The sequence below is a fragment of the Anabrus simplex genome, chromosome 9 (genome assembly GCF_040414725.1).
Source record: "Anabrus simplex isolate iqAnaSimp1 chromosome 9, ASM4041472v1, whole genome shotgun sequence".
NCBI lineage: Eukaryota > Metazoa > Arthropoda > Insecta > Orthoptera > Tettigoniidae > Anabrus > Anabrus simplex.
Genome location: NC_090273.1, coordinates 70,547,586 through 70,572,444, shown reverse-complemented (window position 1 = coordinate 70,572,444; position 24,859 = coordinate 70,547,586). Strand labels below are relative to the sequence as shown.

Below are 24,859 nucleotides of genomic sequence, written 5' to 3'. Positions count from 1 at the left end.
CAATATAAGGTACAGATAAAAGGAACTGACCACCATATGACAGTAGACTGTAAAGGCAGCAACACATGTTTAGAATTTGTATTGCCTTGCACTTCATACTAAGTTTTTAATTTCCTATTTACTACTAAATAAATATGTTATAATTCTCTAGAATTTAATATTTAGTGATCAGTAACTCCATACCTTAATTGAAAGTCTCATAAAAGGAAAGTGACCCATTCACCGTTGCGGTTCTAATGTTAACAAGCATTTTGCTCACTTATATTTCACATTCACTTTGAACAAGCAAGTTATCTGTAACATGAATGGTGTATAGGAAATGTATTTGCTACAGTATGATACAATTGTCAATGTCCTGTTACTGTTCAGGAAAAAAAATAAAGGTTTCTCATTTCGCTTGATGTCACATGCGTGCCAATTGTTTGTTAAAATATATGTACTCACTACACACAGGTGACTGTCTTGCCTCTGAGGATCAGTGGTAGAGTGTTGCCCGCCAGATCCTGAGATATAAGGTTCAAACCCAGCAGAGGTAGTTGTACTTTTGAAGGGCAGAATAAAGTCCATTCGGCACTCCATGTCATAAAATGTAAAAGATCTCTGGCGACACATTTGGTGTTTGCCCGACAAAATTAATTAAAACTCAGTTGTAGATGCCCAAGAGAGATTCAATTTACTCTCTCATCTAGTAGGCCTAGATTTAAATGGAACATCAAAATTGACAAGCAGACAGCCAGATGGCATCAAATTAAAAAAAAAAAATGTATCAATACCGTGAGTAATTATATGTGATTAATCCCGCTTGCACCATTCCTTAACACTTGCACTTAAAAGTCTTTGAGACCATACGATTATTATTATTATTATTATTATTATTATTATTATTATTATTATTATTACCCATGGCACTGGTGTCTGTGTATATGACACATAGAGAGTGTTTGTAAATGTCAAGCTACGTACCGGTAACAAGTTTGTATGCTTTTTATGATTCACTTTATTACACTGACCTTCGTTTAGGTGTATTGTGTTTATTGCTTGCCCTTGTGACTGGAGTCGCTCACAGCATCCAGAAGCAAGCCAATGTACAGTGGCATGTGTTCTTACCTATTGTATGACCTTAAATAAGAGTACTGTATTTTACAATGTACCATCACAGTTCCTAGAGTACATGTTAAAAATAAAAATGGTTTCACGTATCCTTTGCAAATATCATTCCCTGCTATCCTGTGGTACAACATTCCCTTTCACTCTGTATATGGGAATCTGTGTTAACCTTTTCACTTCAGCAAAGCAAGAGGAGATGCACAACCCCTGAGATGGGTGCCTATGGCTATACGGGACACTCTCCACTCTCAGCTATTTTCACAAGTTGACGACTATTTAAAAAAAGTATATATATAGTTCAGTCAAACACATTTGCACATGTATTAGCCACTTTCATTCATGCAAAGTTTCTCATCTTTCGTTTAGATCCGTGGCTTTGGACTGAGCATTGGCAGAATGAAATCTTTCCATCTTAACTTTATTCAAAGGCACTACCGGTACTCGATATGAGGATAAAAGATTCATCCACGGTATACAGTCTCTCATGCATTATAAAATACATTATCACAATGCATTGAAGCTAACTATAGAAGCGCTAATATTTTGGCAGTGAACCCTTACCTTTTAACTGATTTCCCCTGACACCTGGTGACTCCACTAGTAACTATAGACTTGCAAGGCAACTGCTAGATATCATGAAGTTTGAACTTCCTCAGCAGTCTACCATAATGAAGCACAAAAAGCTGAAAAACACATTACTGCTACTGCAGTCTGTTGGCTACCCACCATGGCTTTCTCCTGACTGCTACAGCAGTCCACTGGAGTGAAAAGGTTAAAGTACTCGTGCCTTAAAATGAAACAGAACAGGTGGAAGAGACGATATGGCCCCAAGTTATGAGAAGTTGGAGTGTCTACTGAAAATGGAAAAATCACACATAATAACATGACCAAGAAAATTATTTTAGTAATTGCCTCCTGAAAATATATACATGCTAATGTACTGATATCCAGGTACCCTTGATATTCCTGAAATGAAGGTATAAGTTTACCTTTCCTACTCCTGTCTCTACAGGTGATATCACGTTGACGACCTGATTGGACGCTTGTTGTAGATACCATTTAAATCATCGCTGTCATCCAGACAGCTCAAGTCCGGTGGGTCAACAAATCCTGAATCTTCATACCGAGGTGTACGAGTACCAGGACTATGCCCCGGAAGCATGGGAGTCCGAGTGCCTCCTGGACTGGGATTTCCCAAGATGAGGGGATCCTCGTAGCGGCGTGATACAAGCGTGAAGTCTCGGTGAGCGTGGACCAGTTTCTGAAGACGTGTGATGATCTCGTAGTCTGGAACCGGTAGGTCCAAGCCAAGAAGCTTGCTGACTTGCGAACGTAAATTCAAAAGCTGAAAGAGTATTTATTTATTAGAACTTTAGTGATTAAAATAAGTTATGGTTAAGGTGAAAGGCTATTTGTTTGAAGGTAGGTAATCATGAACAAAATAAATAAAAATACTTTAACTCTTATTTTTGAAAGCATGTCTTCCTGGAAAAGAATACATATATAATTCATATGTATTTTCATGCAAATTCACTAAGAAATTGATTAAAATATGAACCCTCAATCTGAGACAGAGCCCAATAACTTGAACTGCAGTTTCCCTACAAAATCAATATTATTTGCATTTTTTTTACACATAGCACATGAAGTACTATATTGCCATGCCAATTGTAATTGTTGCAGTTTTGCATCGGCATTGTTTAGAATTTTTATAAAACTTGAAACCCCTATTTCTCAACAATCTTGTTCTTGCAGATATTGTAGTCTTGCACTGAAGGTGAATGAATTCTCCTTCAATATTGAGTGTGAAACTGATGGATCTGCATCACTGTCTTACACTGAACATCTTTAAAAGTATTTTACTTTAAGGGCTTAATGTTATAAATTTAGTAAGTTTTACACTTATACATTGAAGATCACACTAAACTGGTATAAAAAAGCAAAATTTTTTTTAAAAATCTACTGATCATGGTTTTGCACTGGCAAGGTGATATCTAGAATAGGGTTACTAGATATTTTTGATGCAATCCAAGGACACTAAACATAGTTTTCAATTCACATCACCGATTACGTTTTTGCTATAACTAAGAACTTGTAGGATATATTTGCATATTACTCTGCACAAACAATCTGGTACAGGATATCAGTTCTGTTTATTGCTAGGCTGAGTGGCTCAGATGGTTGAGGCGCTGGCCTTCTGACCCCAATTTGGCAGGTTTGATCCTGGCTCAGTCTGGTAGTATTTAAAGGTATTCATAAAAAAATCTTATACAATAAATGAAGACTTAATTGCAGTTAAATCTACATCTTCCAATTTAATCATAGTGAGTCTGAAGACTGCCAGTGATGATTGTGCAAACAGCATCCATAGATATGTTAAAAAACCAGAAAACCACTTTCTTAGCAAGACTGGAACAGTTTATCCTCAGAGAAAATTGATCACAGGGCATCTAACAGTTCAGGTGAAGCTTGAGCCCATCCACACCCTGTGTTTTAATATTTCTACGGGTCTTGGGCTCAAACTGTTTAATGTTATGTTCATTTTTCATTTGCACTTTATGCTCTTGCTCGGTTCATCTAATTGCGTATCATCCGGTAGATAACAGCAGAGGGTCCGAATTCGTGATCTATTTTATTTGGTTTCCCAGTGCGTATTTTGTATTTCTTGGAGGAATGTTGCTATGTGATTGACCAGTAAGATGGAGGTTTTCATCTGCCCTGTAGCCTTTGCAGAATATTATAATTTGTTTACCCACTTCAAGGCGTAAATTTTATAGTGTACCACTTTCAATGTCCGGTTTATTTTGTCTTTTGCAACATGCTTCTCAAGTAATATCATATATTTATATTTATTTCTAGTTTCCCATTCAATTCCACCTCAGTGATGTCTAGTATTTGAACATTAGATCCTATTTAATGTTTGTCTATATTCGATTCTACGTCTTTTATCGGGCCTGGATTTTGTGGCTTGTTTCCTCGTGTCACTTCATAGTCGTTTCAATTATTATTATTATTATTATTATTATTATTATTATTATTTTTTTTTTTACAAGCCCTCTCTGTAGTGGAATGTCATTTGGTATATTTTGAACGTATGCATATGTGGGTGCTTGATTGTTCTGAGCCTTTGTTTTAGGTAATTTTTTTTGCTCTCTTAGCCAGGGATGGTCATGTGATTGAAGTATGTTAGCCTGTAAGTTATAAATATCATTATGGTCCATACTGATAATTGATCATTATCAAAGGGTAGAGAAAGGTCCACCTATTCAATACTAATTAATTTAATGTTATTATCTTTTACCAATAATATTAATTAATATTATCAATTATTATTTATAAATTATTAATTAATTATTAATGTAATATTATTATTATTATTAGATTATTAATTGTGGAATTAAAACAAGTAAAAATCCCTAAAGTTGTACTGAAGAAGAAACCAAAGATCAGGATTTGGGAATTGGAGGAGGAGGAGGATGATAAAAGAATGACATTCCAAGATTGAATAAAAGGGAAGTTGCCTAACACGGAAATACGAAGTGGAGAAGAAGAGTGGGACAATTTAAGACGACATTTGTGGAAGCAGCAACTGAGGTATGCAGGAAAACAAAAGCAAAGGTTAAGGGAAAGGAGACATGGTGGACAGACAAAACAAAAAAAAAGAAATAAAAGAAAGGAACAAGGTGAAGAAAGAAATGGATAAGGAAATACTAAAAACCTATCAGAGGTATGAGAATAAGATAGAAAGGTTACAGGTGGAATACAAAAGATTGAAACTACAAGTAAAGAGGAGTATCAAGGAAGAAAAGGAGAAATGTTTGGGAGAGTTTGCCAACAAAATTGAGCAAGATAGTCGAGGAAATCAGAAATTATACAGAGTAATAAAATTGAAAAGAATAAATCAAGAAAATATCAAGGCATCAGAGAGAGAAGATGGATCCATAGTACATGACAAAAAGGGTCTTCAGAAGGTGATGGCAAAGTATTTTGAGAAACTTTATAATGAAGATGACTGCTTGGAGGAAGAAGGAGATAAGAAAATGGATATAACAGATGGAGAAAAAGAAGAGAACCCGATAACATGCTAGGAACTTGAAAGGGCAGTGAAAGCAATGACCAAAGGTAAAGCAGTGGAAAGACGAATTCAATGCTGATTTGATTAAGGCAGCAGGAAGCATTGGACTACAGTGGCTATACTGAGTCCTCAATGCCATATGGAAGGATGAAAGGATACCTGAAGATTGGCAACAAGGAAGCATTGTACCATTGTTCAAAAAAGGAAATAGGAAGAAATGTGAAAATTGTAGAGGTATAATCCTATTATCACATGGGCTAAAAATAATGGAGAAAGTCATAGACAAACGACTGAGGGATATAATAGAAACACAGAGGAAAAACAATATGGTTTTAGACCGAATAGATCAACAATAGACTTGATATTTACAGTGCGAACGATAATGGAAAGGAACAAGGAAATCATCTTCGTATTTTTGGATTTGGAAAAAGCTTATGTTACAGTTAAGAGAAAACATGTATGGGAATGACTATGGAAAAGGAATGTACCAAAATCATTAATTAACATGATAAAAATGTTGTATCATCAGAGTAAAAGCAGTGTACAAGTGGGGAGTGGTGACTCTGAAACATTTTATACAAAAAAAGTCTCAAGTAAGGAAGTGCACTGTCGCCTTATTGTTTATTATGTAGGTGGATCAAAAGGTTAGTTGCACTAACACGCCGCAGCAACGCACTGTGTGTCACAAACGTGGGCACAGCAGAGAAAGGGACAGACACTGCCCACACGTCTGTTAGGCAGGTCACTGTGGTGTCTCTTCTAGTATTGTGTGAATAGCGGCCAAATGCAATGACGCGTCAACTGCACGTTCACTCCAAATATGAGGTGCATGCGACAATCCGATTCCTATGGGCCAAAACGAAGAATTGCACGGTCATTCATCATGAAATTAGTGCTGTGTATGGGGAGCGGGCTATTTCCCGGCAAGGTATCGTAAAGAGGTGTCAGCAATTCAAAGCTGGACGCACGGATATCATGGACAACCATCGCAAAGGCAGGCCCGCAACGTCCAGGACCCATGCAAAGGTCAACAGTGTGAATGCGATCATTAGACAGAACCGGCGCATTAAACTGAGAGAAATTGCGACGCAGCTGAACATATCGTATGGCAGTGTGTTCGCCATTGTTTACGAGGACCTTGGATATCGTAAGCTGTGTCAAAGATGGGTCCCACGTCTTCTCACCGATGAGCACAAGGGACAACATTTCCAATCCTCCCTGGAATTTTTGCAACGCTATGCCACAGACGGCAACAGGTTTCTGCGGCGAATCGTCACAGGCGACAAAACGTGGGTCCACCACTTTACCCCTGAAATGAAGCGAACATCAATGGAATGGGTGCTCCCCTCATCACCACAATGAAAGAAGGCCAAGGTTCAACCTTCAGCCGGTAAGGTTATGGCGACAGTGTTGTTTGACATGGAGGGTTTGCTGCACATGGAGTTCATGCCGAAAGGAACGACAATCAACGTGGTGTCATATTGTCAAATATTGTAACGGTTGCATAAAGCAATTAAAGAGAAGCGCCGGGGGAAATTGAGTGCCGGTGTGATTTTGTTGCACGATAACGCAACACCTCACAAGGCCCGCCGAACGAGAGAACTGCTGCGGCATTTCAAGTGGGAGGTCTGGCTACATCCACCCTACAGTCCCGACCTAGCGTCATGTTACTTTCATGTGTTCGGTAAGCTCAAAACGGAGCTCGGTGGTCGACGTTTCCAGACCGATGAGGAGGCGAAGGTTGCTGTCTCCGAGTGGTTGCAGAACGCTGGAGGAAATTTCTATGCATCCAGCATCGACAAGTTGTCTGTGCGTTTGCAGAAATGTTTGGAGTCTCTTGGAAACTATGTGGAAAAGCGACGTTACAGTGTATGTTGTTATAGTCATGTTGCTGTTGTATAGGCGGTGTAATAAATGGCCATAACTGGAAAGTGCAACTTATTTTCTGATCTGCCCTCATATATTGATGGATGAAATCATAAAATGTTTAAAACAGAGTGTCAGTAGGTGATGCTTTGGTATTTGCAGATGATGTGGCGATTTGGGGAAAGGAAAAAAAGGAAGTACAAAGGAGACTGGACATTTGGAATGACAATCTGAAGGAGTTTGGAATGATAATTAGTAAAAAGAAAACTGTAGTCATGAACTGTGGAAAAGAGAAAAAGAGAAGCCAAGTGAACATAGATGGAGAACAGTTAGAGAATGTAGAGCAGTTTACATATCTGGGTAGTATTATTAATGGAAGAAATGAAATCAACCCTGAAATTAATAACAGACTAACTAAAGGTACAACATTTTACCATCAAGTCAGAGAGCTTTTATGGGATGACAAAGTACCCAAGAGAATGAAATTAACATTATATAAACAGTATTTCATACCAATTGTAACATACAGACTAGAAACACTGGTAACTAATAAGAAACAATTGTAAGATCCAAGCAGTAGGGATGAAATTTTTAAGAACATTGGTTAAAAAAGACAAGAAAAGAATAGAATTCAAAATATTAAAATCAGAGAAGAGCTAAACATAGAACTGTTAGTACAGAAGATACAGAAAGCAAAAGCAAGACTGAGATGGTTCAGACATGTAAAAAGAATGGGAAAGGAACGGGTAGCAAGAAGAGAATTGGAAAGAGAAGTTAAGGGAAAGAGACCAGCTGGAAGACCAAGAAGAAGGTGGATGGATCAGATTTGGAAGGACATTAGAGAAGCTGGATGGGATGTGGTGGAAGTAATGGAGCAGAAAACTTGGAAGGAAAGAAAGGAGTGGGGGAAGCTTGTTAACCACACCTGAGTGACTGGAGTGGGACATTGATGATGATGATGATGATGATGATGAATTAATATTATTATTATTAATGTTATTATCTTTTATTAACCCAGCAATGGCCGCATGTTGAGTTGGAACAGGAGCAGACGTCTGGTGAGATTATCTCTCATCCATAAAATGAATTAAGGGGATGGGTACAGTAAACAACCTTCAAAATTTGTACATTTTAAATAATTTTTATATCAGCTTCTACTGTATGTATGACAATGAAACTTTCTAAATGAAGCATACTACATGTCTACTATGCAAGCACATATCTCAGAATTGATCTTGGCATTATCGAATTCGCCAATTAATTATTCAAAATGGTGGCTCCTTGTGTGTCTGTACTCACCATTTCCTCCATAGCTGGGCCATTCATCAATATATTAGTGTTCTGCTTTTTTAAGTGTACTGATTGAAGTGACAGCTACAAAACTGACCACTTCCAGAACTATATTTGCCAAATTAGTATTTTATATTTTGTGTTACTTAAATATTGCATACTTTGGTCATTTTTTGCATGTAGATAATTTTTTCCAAACAATTATCAACCCTAGGCATATGAGTTAGGTCAGTTTTGTAGACACTGTCACTAAGATCATGTGAAAAAAGTGGCATTGCAATACACCATATAATTTAGGAGTTACAAGGGAAATGGTTTTGAAAAATATAGTTTTGAGAAAATTAGCTCCAAAATTATATGATGCCTTTAAAGACACAGCAGCCTTCCAGTGTGTGCAAAAATGCTGCTGGGGCATAGAATGTTCCCTCTAAAACCGTTTTCTCAGCTTCATATTCCAGTATTAATTTTCTTCTGCTTTGTGTGGTCCCTTTTTTGGCTTCTCATACCCTTTTTTCAGCAGACTTCATACGCATCACGTGCACTTGTAGCGTTGCACGTTCACAAAAGACACCAGGATTCAAGCCATTTTTTGCAGCACAACCAACCTACTCTTCACTCTATCACTAAATGTCATAACTGGATCATTTGTGGCAATCTTCACAGTTGTCTTTCCACAGAATCCAGTTTTTGGGTACATTTTCCAAAACCTTAGCATTGTGAGACTCATTAGCATTCTGTGTATAACCTCCTAAAACAGTTTAGTAGCAACTAAATCCTTTAAAACAGGCTTAATCACATCCATAACAGCTGATTGTAATGTGTTTTTGTGTTTGTATTCTTGAACTCTGCCTGCGGTGACAGCGCGCTGGTACGGGCACCACGAATTATCTCCTTCTGGGCAGAAGTAATGATGTGGATTTTCATCAGATGAGTTTTTATGGTACCAAATAGCCCAGATAGCAGTTCTCATATCATTTACTGATGTTGAGTTACTTCTTATGGCATTTCCACTGTAGGTTGTCAAAGTTTTTATTGCAGAATCCGTCAGTATCTTCTTTCCAGACAGTAATTTGCCATCTGAAAGTTTTTTCCCCTTGAATTCTTTCTTCAGATTTCTCAGTTGTGTGCCCATACATTTCTGAACATGTTCAACACATTCAGCTTTGGTGATTGATACACTAGGACCATACTGTTGCATATCTTACACAGCTTTGAATGACTTTGTGTCACCTTCACCAATGCATGTTATGTACCGTTCGCCATACCTTATCTCCAGAATGTTCAGAATTCTCTAAATAGCCTATGCAATGTCTAGCATTTTAAATCATAAATCCTAAACTAGTGCAGATATTTAAATAATTCTTTCACCAAAATGAACTAGAAGAGTGTAGTTAAACATTAACAAATACTTTGAAAAATCAAATTTTTGAAGGTTGTTTACTGTACCGATCCCCTTAAGAAAATCATCTTTATAGTACATATTTAGATCTATTTGTTTTAAAGCTTTCCTGTATTCATTTTCATACAAATTATTGTATTTTACAATATTTTAGTTATAAATGTAGGATATTCTACCTTGCTTAATTATATTCTTACTCAACACAGGAAGTTACTCAATAATATAGAAAAGCCACAAAACCATAATAAACATAAAGTAAACAAATAAAGAAAATAGTGAGATGTTGTTTATTCAAACAGAGTCCAATGTAATTGCAACGTTTTAGTTGTCACTACCTTCACGTTGTTCACGTCCTCGGCACCTGATACAGAGAACAGCTGGTGCATGCTCCTTGCACACCGGTACAAGTCAGTCGGCACAATATGTTTTGGTGTAATGATTCTTTTTCCTTGGACAGAAGCTACACTTTTCCCCTCTGCAGAATCTCCGATGATCCTTATCTGTTATCGCACCTACTGTTGCTCTCCTAGTGAGGTGAGGTTTGCAAAGTTCCATTGCTAACATTTTCTGATCGAGTCTTCTTGGGCTAGCATTCTCACAGTTAAAGCTGTATATGATGTAACTGTTTAGAGCACCAATATCAAGGAGTGCATAGAAGATTCATAATGGCCACCTTTTGGTTCTTCTGGCAACCGTGTAGAGACATTTCAACCCATCCATGCAGTCTATGCCACCCTTTGTCATATTATAAAATGTAATGGTTTCAGGTTTAGTCTGCACCCCTGTTGCTTCATCAGAGTATTCTCCTTCATGCATTGCAGAGAGTAACAAAACATTTTTTCTTCTGATTGACACATATGAACAAAGCAACATGTCTTTTCTGTGAGGAAACATGCTTGAAAATGGTGGTCTTCCCTTTGTACTCAGGAACTCAACAGATATCTGTGGTTTGTTACTCCTTAGAGTTCCGGCCAGTGTTAAACTATGATTATTTTGAATATCTAGTGTTAGAGGAATTGACGTGAAGAAATTGTCTGTTGTTACATTGCTGCCAGATCTAGTAATGGGTTGAATGAGGCATTTAACAACTGCATGTGCACTGTTGTCCTGAACGTAGGGTCCTCATGGCCATTGTGTCCCTGGATAAATCTCCATTTTCATTGTGTAGTAGACATGTGCATCCGCTAAGGAATATATTTTGATGCCGTACTTTGCCAGCTTATTTCGCATATAACATCATAAAGAACATCTTTCTCTGAAAGACTCCAGCATTTCATCAGCAGTTACATGTTCATGAGGTGTCCAGTAGGTCTCATATTCTTCAAATAATGTCCATATAGGAGCTAGATTGTCTTTTTCCTTTCTTTGCTGCCTGGTGTTGATATCAAAAGTGCTTTTGAGACATGACCAAAGGAAACAGTTCTGGACCTGTTCCATCAGTAACCTATAGATCTTACAGATTTAAACAAGAACTCTTCATCATAACCGATAAATACAGCAAACCTAACAGAGCTAACATTTCTTCATAAACAGTATCGCAAACATCTCTTTCACGTGTGACTTTTTCATTAATTTCTGCCAATTTGATATTAGTATAATGCACAGTCTGTTTTATAGTGTCGTCATGGAAAAATAAATGCCATGCTTCCATTGCTGAATTTATATTTTGTGCTTGTCTGCTGGCACCTGGTAGATGTCTCATGAGATTCCTATGCCTGGTTTTATGTGTCGTGTTTCTGCAGTGTACATCCTACTTGGTAACTCCATCTTTCCATATGTATACAGGTCTATTTTGAACCACTTGATCATATCAACAACGGGTTCCGCTTCAATTCCCAAAAATTCACTTTTGCTATTTTGTTCAATTCATTCAATATTATCTACTTCACTATCACTGCAACTGTCAATTATATCATCTGAATCTTCACATGCTTCTTCCTTCCTATTCATCCCATTTTCCACTTCATCTATCCATTGTAACACTTTCCGTTTAGCCTTGTCACCCATAGTTCAATATATTCACACGTAATCAATACATTTTCAGTACTTAACAATGCCAGAAATAGTAACATAACAAGGCGCAAGGTGAGAGAAAATCTCACTGAACTGCAAGGATTACAATAATGCGCCACAAACTAAAACAATTTACCTTCACCAACAAGCAACAGTTGCAGACTTACACGGAAAACAATGAACTTGGAATACCTAGAAGAAGAAACTTGTGCACAAAGCCATTCCTCAGTGGGATATAATGGAATCAAGGAGTGAGAGATTCCCTCACCATGTGCCTGTAGCCGGGTTAACAACAGTAATTGGTATTGAATAGTAGCCATGCGGTTAAGGGCGTGCAGATGTAAGCTTGCATCTGGAAGATAGTGTGTTTGAACCCCACTGTCAACAGCCCTGAAGATGGTTTTCCATGGTTTCCCATTTTCACACCAGTCAAATGCTGGGGCTGTACCTTAATTAAAGCTACAGCTACTTCATTCCCACTCCTAGGCCTTTGCTATCCGATTGTCGCCATAGGACCTATCCGTGTCGGTGTGACAACACAAAGTTAAAAAAAAGAAAGTATTGAATAGGTCGACCTTTGATAGTATACTGGCCCGTTGTTTAATTATCTCTGTTTCCTGCCTTGAGTAAGATGGGCACTGATCCTTTTGAGGCAAAATAGTAGAGATGATGAAATAAAGTTGAACTTAGGTCTTTTCAGTGATGGTAACATTTTATTGTGTTTATGTCCATGATGGGACATTGGTTCTGCGTAATGCATGTGGGCCACCATAATATTATATCCTTGATCTTTTGGAGAGCAGGTTGTTTTGCACCAGTGTTTTACCTTGGTTTTTTTTCATGGATGTGAATGGGGTGAGACGAATGATAGGCTGCATGATTGTTCCCACTATGAGGAGGATGGTTTGTTTTGATTTTTCACATTTATTTGTTATTCTTATGTTTTATCTGTGTGTGAGTTTCCTTTCTGGCTCCATATTTAATAATCATGCTGATGATTATTATTATTATTATTATTATTATTATTATTATTATTATTATTATTATTATTATTCCAAAAGAGGACTTCGGCTTCTACCTGACCAATGAAGATAATATGTATCTCTTCTTTGAGACATTCTAATCTACTGTGTGTATTTTCTGTATTCTTCGGTTTCAAGGGTCACCTGACTACTAGAATCAATCAATCAATCAATCAATCAATCAATCAATCAATCAATCAATCAATCAATCAATCAATCAATCAATCAATCAATCAATCAATCAATCAATCAATGATCTGCATCTAGGGCTGTCACCTAGGTGGCAGGTTCCCTATAATTGTTTACCTAGCCTTTTATTAAATGTTTTCAAAGAATTTAGAAATTTGTTGAGCATTTCCCTTTATAAATTATTCCAAACCCTTATTTCTCATCCTATAAATGAATATTTGCCCTAATCTGTCCTCTTGAATTTCAACTTTATCTTCATATTATGATCTTTCCTAATTTGAGGGGGTATTTGACCGACCAAAAAATTGATTTTTCAATTTATTTATTTCGTTTAAAACAGTGCAAAATTTTGGTTAATATCTCCAATACTTTCGGAGTTATGACCAAAAACGTGAAGCCCTGTCCCCCAAGCAAGGCCTTTATCAGTAAGTTTGTTGCTCGCTTCCTGCAACTTTTGTTTTTCAGAACCGTTGCCCTAATAACTCTGAAATTTTTTGGATATTAAGATGAAATTTTGCATGTATTTATATTTCATAGAGAAGAAGATATACTAGAATTATTGATCTAGCTTCATTGGTTAACTTTAAAAAAATAGTTTCAAATGAAAATTAATTTAAAATTAACTACAGTACTTGAAAATAACTTCATGAAAAAAAAATTTATAATTGATGGACTTCACTGATTCTAGTACATGTTGTAGCTATAACATTACTAATCATAAAAAAAAAGGAATCATAGGAAAATATTCATCTGTTTGGAAATTATCAGGGAAACAGCAAAATAATAGCCATGATACACCATGATTTTGAATCAGGTTTATATGATGTCTAAAAATGTAGGCATATTATTAAGGAATAATGTGTTTGTCATACTAAGTTTCCTTGTAGTATTCATTTCCACTGCTGCAAGAAAAATGTTTAATATACCTCATTTTTCTATGTTCAAAGGTGTAGGGCCCCCTTAAAAGCTCCGCTCAAGCTTATTCGTCTACTAATGCCATTCTTGCCAATAAGGAGACAAAGTTCCAATAATACTACCTTGTAGGACCCCTCTCTTAATCATTACAATATCAGATAAAATTTCACCTACTCTAATTCTCTGAGCTCTATTTTATAGAAATTTAGTCACCCGTTCAGTCACTCTTTTGTCTAGTTTGATAATCCTCATTTTTGAGATACCCTATCAAAAACCTTGGATAGGTTAATAGTGATACAATCCATTTGACCTCCTAAATCTACAATATCTGCTATATCTTGCTGAAATCCTACTAGTTGAGCCCCACTGGAATAATCCCTCCTAAACCCGAACTGCTTTCTATCAAACCACTTAGTAACTTTGTGAAACCAGACAAGATAAAACCAAAAACAGATCTACAAGTCTTTAATTACAACAGCGGTGTTTAACCTGTAAGAATTACAGCTGAAGTAGTTTGATTATGTGATGTCAGTGGCATGGAGAAGACCACCCGAGGTTTACTTTGAAACGATCTAATTCATTTTAAAAGTTTCTGGTTTGGTAATAACAAGTCTCTGTCATAGACTTCTTGTCACATTACCATTCTTCCTTCAGTATCCTCTCAATCTCTTTTGATCCAGTCATTTTATACCTACACTTTATTTAGTCATTTCTTGATCTTAGGTGGTCTTGTCAATGCCATTATTATCATCATCACATAATCAACTACTTCAACTGTAATTCTTACAGGTTAAACACCCCCTGTTATAATATCAACCACTACTGATCTGCATTTAGCGCAGATTCCCTATCTGTTGTTTTCCTACCCTTTTCTTAAATGATTTCAAAGAAATTGGAAATTTATTCAACATCTCCCTTAGGAAGTTATTCCAATCCCTAACTGCCGTTCCTATAAACAAATATTTGCCCCGATTTGTCCTCTTGAATTTCAACATTATCTTCATATTGCGATCTTTCCTACTATTAAAGACACCAAAATATCATGCCATCTCTCCACTGACAGCTCGGAACATACCACTTATAATACCAATATAAATGGTCCATTATACCACTTAGTCGAGCAGCTCGTCTTCTTTCTCCCAAGTCTTCCCAGCCCAAACTTTGCAACATTTTTGTAACGCTACTCTCTTGTCGGAAATCACCCAGAACAAATTGAGTTGCTTTTCCTTGGATTTTTTCCAGTTCTTGAATCAAGTAATCCTGGTGAAGGTCCCATACACTGGAACCATACTCTAGTTGGGGTCTTACCAGCAACTTGTATACCCTCTCTTTCCATCCTTACTACAACCCCTAAACAACCTCATAACCAGAGATCTGTACCCTTTATATACAATCTCATTTATGTGATTACCACAATGAAGATCTTTCCTTAAATTAACACCTAGGTACCGAGTTCGATAGCTGCAGTCGCTTAAGTGCAGCCAGTGTCCAGTATTTGGGAGATAGTAGGTTCGAACCCCACTGTCGGCAGCCCTGAAAATGGTTTTCCGTGGTTTCCCATTTTCACACCAGGCAAATGCTGGGGCTGAACCTTAATTAAGGCCATGGCAGCTTCCTTCCCACTCCTAGCCCTTCCCTGACCCATCGTCGCCATAAGACCTTTCTGTGTCGGTGCGACGTAAAGCAACTAGCAAAAAAAAACAAAAAAAAACCCTAGGTACTTACAGTGATCCCCATAAGGAACTTTCACCCCATCAATGCAGTAATTAAAACTGAGAGGACTTTTCCTATTTGTGAAACTAACAACCTGACTTTTAACCCTGTTTATCACCATACCATTGCCTGCTGTCCATCTTACAACCTTGTTGGGGTCATTTTGCAGTTGGTCACAATCTTGTAACTTATTTATTACTCTATAAAGAATAACATCATCCACAAAAAGCCTTATCTCTGATTCCACTTCTTTACTCATATCATTAAGAAGACATAAAGGTCCAATAATACTGCCTTGAGGAATTCCCCTCTTAATTATTACAGGCGCAGATAAAACTTTGAATATTCTAATTCTCTGATATCTATTTTTTAGAAATATAGCAACCCATTCAGTCACTCTTTTGTCTAATCCAATTGCACTAATTTTTGCCAGCAGTCTCCCATGATCCACCCTATCAAATGCCTTAGATAGGTCAATTGCGATACAGTCCATTTGACCTCATGAATCCAGGATATCTGCTATATCTTTCTGGAATCCTACAAGTTGAGCTTCAGTGGAATAACCTTTCCTAAAACCGAACTGCCTTCTATCGAACCAGTTATTAATTTCACAAACATGTCTAATATAATCAGAAAGAATGCCTTGCCAAAGCTTACATACAACGCATGTCAAACTTACTGGCCTGTAATTTTCAGCTTTATGTCTATCTCCCTTTCCTTTATACACAGGGGCTACAATAGCAACTCTCCATTCATCTGGTATAGCTCCTCCGACCTAACAATAATGAAATAAGTACCTCAGATATGGTACTATATCCCAACCCATTGTCTTTAGTATATCCCCAGAAATCTGATCAATTCCAGCTGCTTTTCTAGTTTTCAACATTTGTATCTTATTTTTTTTTTTGCTAGGGGCTTTACGTCGCACCGACACAGATAGGTCTTATGGCGACGATGGGATAGGAAAGGCCTAGGAGTTGGAAGGAAGCGGCCGTGGCCTTAATTAAGGTACAGCCCCAGCATTTGCCTGGTGTGAAAATGGGAAACCACGGAAAACCATCTTCAGGGCTGCCGATAGTGGGATTCGAACCTACTATCTCCCGGATGCAAGCTCACAGCCGCGCGCCTCTACGCGCACGGCCAACTCGCCCGGTTTTGTATCTTATTGTAAATGTCATTGTTGTCATAGGTAAATTTTAATACTTCTTTAAGAATTAGTCACCTCATCTATCTGGACATTATCCTTGTAACCAACAATCTTTACATACTGCTGACTGAATAATTCTGTCATTTGAAGATCCTCACATACAGAGTCCCCTTGTTCATTAATGATTCCTGGAATGTCCTTCTTGGAACCTGTTTCTGCCTTAAAGTACCTATAAATACTCTTCCATTTTCACTAAAATTTGTATGACTGCCCATTATGCTTTCCATCATGTTATTCTTAGCTGAATTTTTTGCTAGATTCAATTTTCTAGTAAGTTCCTTCAATTTCTCCTTACTTCCACAGCCATTTCTAACTCTATTTTTTTTCCAATTAGCACCTCCTTCTTAGTCTCTGTATTTCTCTGTCATAATAAAGTGGGTCTTTACCATTCCTTACCACCTTTAAAGGTACCTATCTGTTTTCACATTCCTCAACAATTGCTTTAAACCCATCCCAGAGTCTGTTTTCATTTTATTAACTGTTTTTCACTGATCATAGTTACTTTTCAAAAACTCCCTCACGCCTGCTTTATAAGCCATCTGGTACTGCCTAACAGTCCTAATTTTAATATCTTTCTTTCACTTTTATTTTTAATTACCACAAAAATAGCTTCATGATCACTAATACCATCTATTACTTCGGTTTCTCTATAGAGCTCATCTGGTTTTACCAGCACCACATCCAGAATATTCTTCCCTCTAGTTGGTTCCATCACTTTCTGAATCAGGTGCCCTTCCCATATTAACTAATTAGCCATTTGTTTATCATGCTTCCTGTTGTTTGCATTACCTTCCCAATTGACATTTGGTAAATTGAGATCATCCGCTACAATCACGTTCCTTTCCTTATCATTTCCCACATAGCTGATAATCTTATCAAATAATTCTGAATCAGCATCTGCGCTACCCTTTTCTGGTCTGTACACTCCAAAGACATTAGTTGCCTATTATCTTTAGAAATGAGCCTTAGACCTAGAATTTCATGTTTGTCATCTTTAACTTTTTTGTAGCTTACAAATTCTTCTTTCACCAGAATGAATACTCCCACTTCTACGATTCCTATCCTATCTCTACGATACATACTCCAGTTGCATGAGAAAATTTCTGTATCCATTATATCACATCTCAGCCATGATCAACTCCTGTTACAATATCTGTTAAGTATATATCTATTAAATTACTTCATTCTATTCCTTTCTTTACAATACTTCTACAGTTCAACACTAACATTTTTATGTAATCCCTACTTGACTACCAAGTCCCTGTACCCTTATCTCCACTCGCTAGACTACCCCGTTTCCTTGAATGTACCTCCCTATAACTTTTCTAAACAAATTTCCTAACTTATATGTACCACTGTGGTTTAAGTGAAGGCCATCTGAGCGCAGATCCCTATCTCCTACTCACCCATTAGTATCTAGAAATCTCGCTCCCAGTTTCCCACATACCCACTCCAAAGTCTCATTTAAAACCCCAATCACCTTCCAGTCAGTATCCCTCTCACTCAGTATTCCACTGATAACAATCTCTGCTTCCTTAAACTTCACCCGTGCTGCATTTACCAGATCTCACACATCCCCAGTTCTGTTGGTACTTATACCTATACTTATAATCAGAGATTGTAGATCTATTTTTGATTTTACCTTATCTGGTTTTCTGTGTGTTTGAACAAAAATACTATTGGTACCTCTGTGTTTATAGATTTTATCTGTAAACTCTTCTAATCAATGTTGCACCTTCTGGTGCCATTTGCAGTCTTTGTGCACAATTCATTTACTTACAAAAGGCTGCCTGCTCTTTACTAAACTACTGGTTAATTTTCAGTCTATTCAGAAGCAAGATGTTATCTCCAAGAAGAATGCTCATGCAATATCTTGATATTTTCATACCTTCCTAATCTATTATTTCTGGCCTTGTTGGGTTTGTTATGCATCCAATTTAATCTTCATGCAGAAGCATTTTTAATGCTGTACTCAGTGACCTATTTTACCTTCTATTTTGGCTTCCACTAAAATACTAATTTCAGGCAGGCAGACAGGCTTTTAAAGAAGCAAAGAAAATGCACCAAAATATGAACTAATAGCGTAATGAGGCACTGATGTGAGCATTTGTGGCGTTATTCCTTGCATTTTAAGTATTTTACGTATGAGGCTACTTAAGTTATTCTGTAACTATGAACATTTAATGCAATTTTCATGGTAAAATTTGAAATAAAATGAAGAATGATTGTTTTTATATCTTGGAAAAGTTCCATTATTTTAGAAGATATGGAAAAATTTTATGGCTCTAGACTTTTCTTATGGCAGCAATAAGGAATACGGTACTAAATTAGTTTTTAGATTAACACTTTGCTAGAGACCAAATATGTTTGAAAGTATAAATTCACTATAGCTTAAAGTGCAAATTTTTCAATCTTGACTAGCTTAAACCTTCATATCTAGAAATAACAGAATTTCTTAGCAAGGTCATTAAAGATACTGAAATACATTTAAAAAAAAAAAATAACATCTGCTACAGATTTATGCATGGAATAAAAAGTATGTACATAAATTTCTTTCTTAAGGAAAGATATTATTTAAAAAAAGCAAATGAACCAGAAACTCAGATTTAAACTTAGAAACTTCAGTTTAATCTTTCAGAATTTATGTATAATTTCACTAATGAATGTCCAAATAGGACTGGCACTTATCTGACTCAGATTCTCAGATTAGAAATTTTAATCTTCGCTAGTTATGTTTTATGGAACCCATACTGATGCTTGAGAATGTTTTTTAACTTTGAAACCAATCAAATAGTAACTATATAAATTATGTAATTTTTTACTATTAACTTAAATGTGCATTTGTGATAGAAATATTAGAGTATTTTTCAGAATGTCTATCTACCTTCCACTTCTATTCATACAGTTTAAAAGATGCTATTTCTTTTCTATTAAAAAAGGGTTGTATACCTCTTTCTTCCTGTCTATTCAGGTTAAAAGCCTTATTTTCTCAGGATATGTTACAGAATACTTGAATGTCCACGCAAGAGATGTGCATAAAGCGCTAAGAAAGTAACAGTTTAAACTGAATCTTCTAGTGATCAGAGCAGCAACGAAGGAAAAATAAACTCATTTCCTTATTAAAATGTTTACTTGCCGCCTTAAAATATGACTAGGAGAACAAAACTCTTCCATCAGTCGATAATCGGGAGTCTCCAGTCCTCGATTACCTACACAAAACAGACTTTGATTATTTTTCACCGAGTATATCCAATCGTTCTATTTTTTGTTCTGTTCACGAATATCACTCGCCTTCGGTTCATGCATAAAGTGTGAAAGAGTTTGTCCACACTATGAGGTGGACAGATATAAATGATCTTTCTTTCACTATTCTTATACCCTGTAAACTTCAGTAACTCTTTGGAACTCCTGTAATTCAGTACCTGCAATGAATTATATTCTTATCTGACCTTCTGCCTGCTTAAAAAACTGTCTTATTTGGCTAGCTTAATTATTCTGGCTGTATCACACATTGTAAGATAGTTCCCAACATGGTTAACATCAAGACTACGTAAAAAAAAACACCATCTTTAATAATAATAATAATAATACTAATACTAATAATAATAATAATAATAATAATAATAATAAATTCTCAAATGACAGAAAAATCTTCCTCATCATCATTGGAACTCGACAAAGCAAAGTACATTGGCTAGTAGACACCCAAAAGGATCTCATAGGAGTAAATATTGAGCCACTGGCAACTACACAGACTACATATAGGCAGAAAATAAACTCATACAAGTTCACACCCAAAGAAGTGATGACAAGCAATTAGAAACTCAAAAACGCATGAACACAAGAAAGATGACAGACACATAGTGAGAGGATGAGGAAGTTTCATGAAGATAAGAACAAAAAGACCAATGCTAACTAATGGTTCTATATACACTTACTCTCATGTACGACAATGTTAATGAAGTAAGAAGCCAGAAATGTAGCATCTCTTTGCAATTGTCTTCAGGTGTTGTATATATCAACAATCCCTGAAAAATTAAGTTATTTAGTATGAAGCTTAATCTGTGCTGCATATTCCTTGTGCTGTGTTTTTCTTAATAGGAAATTTAATTCTGCTATATCAGTTATGATAAAGATTATTTATCCTGCAGACAGGATTGTTTGGTGCCTGCTCTGTGTTGTGAGCCTGAGCTGTGTTGAACATATACAGTGTTATTTTTACATCATTTATACATTTTTTGCACAGAGGGTGAAGCTAATTCTGCACATACCAATATATAGGTACCTACTGGGATTCAATTCAATTTCCAATACTGAACTGAAATGCAACACTGGTAGCTAGACAATCCTAAAATCCCGTCGTGCTTCTGAGGACCCAGATACTAGACATCTTGGACCTAGTACCAGTACCCAATGCCCAAAAGATTACCTTCATAGATATTTTGCACTGGAGAGTGTAGGTAGTTGATAGATTTTGTGATTCTAGTGGTAGTAATAATATTATTAAATGCTTTATTGGACAATAATATACTGAAGGAGTGTAAATTTCAGAGCTACTATGGTCTACGGAAGGGGTCTTCAAATGGCAGACTCAGGCCTGGATCTGAACCCCGGTGCCTCTTTTCCTGGATCTGCATGGTTTATATTATTTCAAGAGTAAGAAAGAAAGGCAAAAAATTACAATAAAAAAACAGTAAAAATATTTTTGAGAGTTATGTACGACTTATACGTCCCCTGGTCTAAAACAATACTATATTTTCTCCACAGTGTTAATAATGAATTTTGAAGTTATGAGAGTGATTTCCAATTTTTTCTACAGATGGCAGTGATTGTTTACTTTGCTTTTCCTCTTCCCTGCCTCAGTAGTTAGCTTTTGCTTGGACCGTACACGAATGAAAAAATAATGTGTTGTTTATACATCAGTGTATATTTACAATCACTTCACTGAACTTTTATGTCATGAGCGACTACAACCAAAGTAAAGTGGACTCCGAATATTGCATCTTCAAACATAAATGGGAACTACATTCTTCTTTACTTTGCCTAAATGTACAGATGTTGTAACCGTCCAGGCTTCTCCAGCCCTACTAATTTAATATAATATCATTTTACGCGATATCATTTGATATCAAGTTTATCCACCATCGGCAATTATTTGTAATAACATATTTATTCAACGTCAATCATTTGTAATCAAGGCTTTTTGGAATCATATTGTATATATAATAACATCGTTTTAGTATTTAAATTATTGTATTATGTAGGATAAGAATTCATTATGTTGTAAATATGGTCAATATGTTGAGACAGAGTTGTTTTCATTTCATCTCATGTTTGTGTATACGGAGGGTTATTCTTGAAGCTTGGGATTTTGCGTGAGTCATGGGTTCATTTTATGACCAAGGCTAGTAAACAGCGACCCGTGCGCGAGGCTTGCAAGTTGGTCAGATATATCATCGCCACGCCTTCTGGACTTGTCGAGGAAGAAGGGAAGGGGAGTTGATGCTTCGATCTATCGAATCAGATACTTCGTTGTATATGAGTTTTGAGATTGAACTGTTACCAAGAGTGGGGGTGAGCCCGGATATATACTGATTCTCAACACGAGAACGGGACCTTACCTTACAACCTAACTACGAGATACTCCATCACTAGTACTTCTACTGTGAACATCTACTTTGTACGACGTGATTTGATTTTTGATACAGTGTGTGGTCGCTCCGCGACATAGTTACTTTTATACAATGTGTTGTCGCTTCGGTTATGTTATCGGATCTACGAGAGACGAAACAAGCTTATGGCTTGTGTTATTTTCAGTAAATATTGTGGACGAAGAACTATGTTTAGTTCAAGTCTACGTAATTTTGGTACAAGTCTGTACCATATAAATAGTATAGCTCAGTTGGATTGAGATTTCTACTAATATGGAAAAATTCATATCTCTGAATTTTCTCCTCTTACGATCAAAGCTGATCAGTTTTTACAAGTATAGGGCCAATGTCTAATTTAAAGACTAGGCAAGTAGGGAGTGTTAGTCCAGATAGCCCGTACTATATCAGAGAAGGAAGGAAGGATGTCCATGGAACAAAGTCTACATCGAGAAGAAGAGAACGAGTAACCACGGAAACCAGATGACGTCAACGAAAGCTGCAATTGGTGAGCTTCAATTAGATAAAGCAAGCAATGGTAAATTCAGTAAATTATAAATTCCTCCATGCTTTAAGGAAACTTTTCTGATTCATCTCATTTTTTTTGTATAATAAATTCATTTGTATTTGATATTGCGTTAATTTTCTTTCTTAAGCGATACTTAATGGTTAATTATTTAAAATCCTACCCCTGTGATTTAAGTATAAGTCTCTATGCTAGTAAATATAAATTTTGGTTTACAGTTTTATTTAAAACTGTAACCATGGCGCCCAAACATTACATAGAGAAATGGGGAACCATGGAATGTTTATTGTTTCTATTTGCGTGGCAATTTGCGGGCAAGCCACAAATAGTTTATTTAATATTCATGTGTCCTAAGATAATAACTTTCATCTCCCCAAGTGTTCTGGACGAGAGGGAACAGTTACAATGTGAAACCAATATGTTTAATTTGCAGTCAGACAGTTGCTTTGATTAAGAGTGGGAATTTAAAGCTGCATTTCAACAATAAACGTTCTAGTTATGACAAACTATTTCCACTGCAATGATTCAAGAAAAAAATGTTTAATAGATACCCTGAGGTTTCACCTACTCAATACAACTTATAATCAAATTACGTATGTTTTTTAAAATATTAAAACACGGGACATGTTTCGTCTCGTCTTTGAGACATCATCAGTCGTTAAAAAAATCGTTAAGATTTAAATATAATGCCAGACTGGCCATTGCGAGTGTTCTTATTATACATTTAATATTTTAATCTTCCTTGTAGAGCTTTTCTCTATGGAAAAAGTCCTCACTTACTAGTTCCTTAAAAACAATGTTAACTACACACACACACACACACGCGCGCACGCACGCACGCACCCACCCACACACACACACACACACACACACACACACATTTTAATCTAAAACACTTATTAAAACATACTTAGTTCATCTTGTTAAAAACTGGACTTGAGTTTACGTAAAATTGGACATGTTTTTATATACAACTCTTCAATAATTTGCTGAATGCATAATTCATATTTTTGCTGTGGTCTTACTGATAGATGTAGGGAAGGTAATAGTAAGTGAAAAGGACTTTTTCCACAGAGAAAAACTCTACAAGGAAGATTAAAATATTTAATGTATAATAAGAACATTCTCAATGGCCAGTCTGGTATTATATTTTAATCTTAACATTTCTTTTATGGCTGACATGTCTCTAAGATGAGACCAAAACATGTCCCATGTTTTAATATAAGAAAATAAAACATTTGTAATGTATAAGATTATAACTTGTATTGAACAAGTGGTACCTCAGGGTATCTGTGAAACAAATTTTTTTTTTTTTTTTTCCAAGTAATATCCTGTCAATACGGACCCAAAAATGTAGTTTGTAGTATGCAGTGATTAAAGAAATCGGAAGGTTAAACAGTTGAACGTTTCATTACAGTCCGGTCAAGAAGGCATGAGATGAGTTGCCACAGAACAAGAGAAGGCAAAACAGGAATCTTTAAGTGTTCTGGATTTTAGGTAGGGAAAAAGGTTCTACTTATCAGCTCTGAAACTGTGAAAGAATAATTGTTCTTCTGGAAACTTCCTTACCACAACCCCGGTGCCTTTTCTATACATCATGTCCTTCCAGGCATTACTTAAGATTCACCTTATCATTAGCCTCATACTTAACCAATTGACATGTACAATTATTTTGGTGAGAAAATGCCAGGAATCGCAATTCTTTCTCTTTCTTCTTCCATGTTTTGAACTAAGAATAATTCCAATATTTGCAGTATTTATTGCAGCCAACCATTAACATTTTGAGGTAAATTTTATTTTCCTAGACCCAATTGAAGTCTCTTAGTAAATTATATACTTTGAAACATTCATTTCCAAAGATGGTCAAGTTTCTTTTGTCACATTCACTT

At 36.3% G+C, this 24,859-nt stretch overlaps 1 protein-coding gene across 1 annotated transcript in view; it reads right to left on the bottom strand.

Annotated features, from left to right (window-relative positions):
• Window positions 1–2,125: 2,125 nt before the first annotated feature.
• Window positions 2,126–24,859, bottom strand: part of LOC136880868 (coiled-coil domain-containing protein 170) — a 169,103-nt gene continuing 146,369 nt past the window's right edge. The window contains exon 16 of the mRNA XM_068229155.1: window positions 2,126–2,452. Within this exon, the coding sequence (XP_068085256.1) occupies window positions 2,126–2,452 (327 nt within the window). The remainder of the gene's footprint in view (window positions 2,453–24,859) is intronic.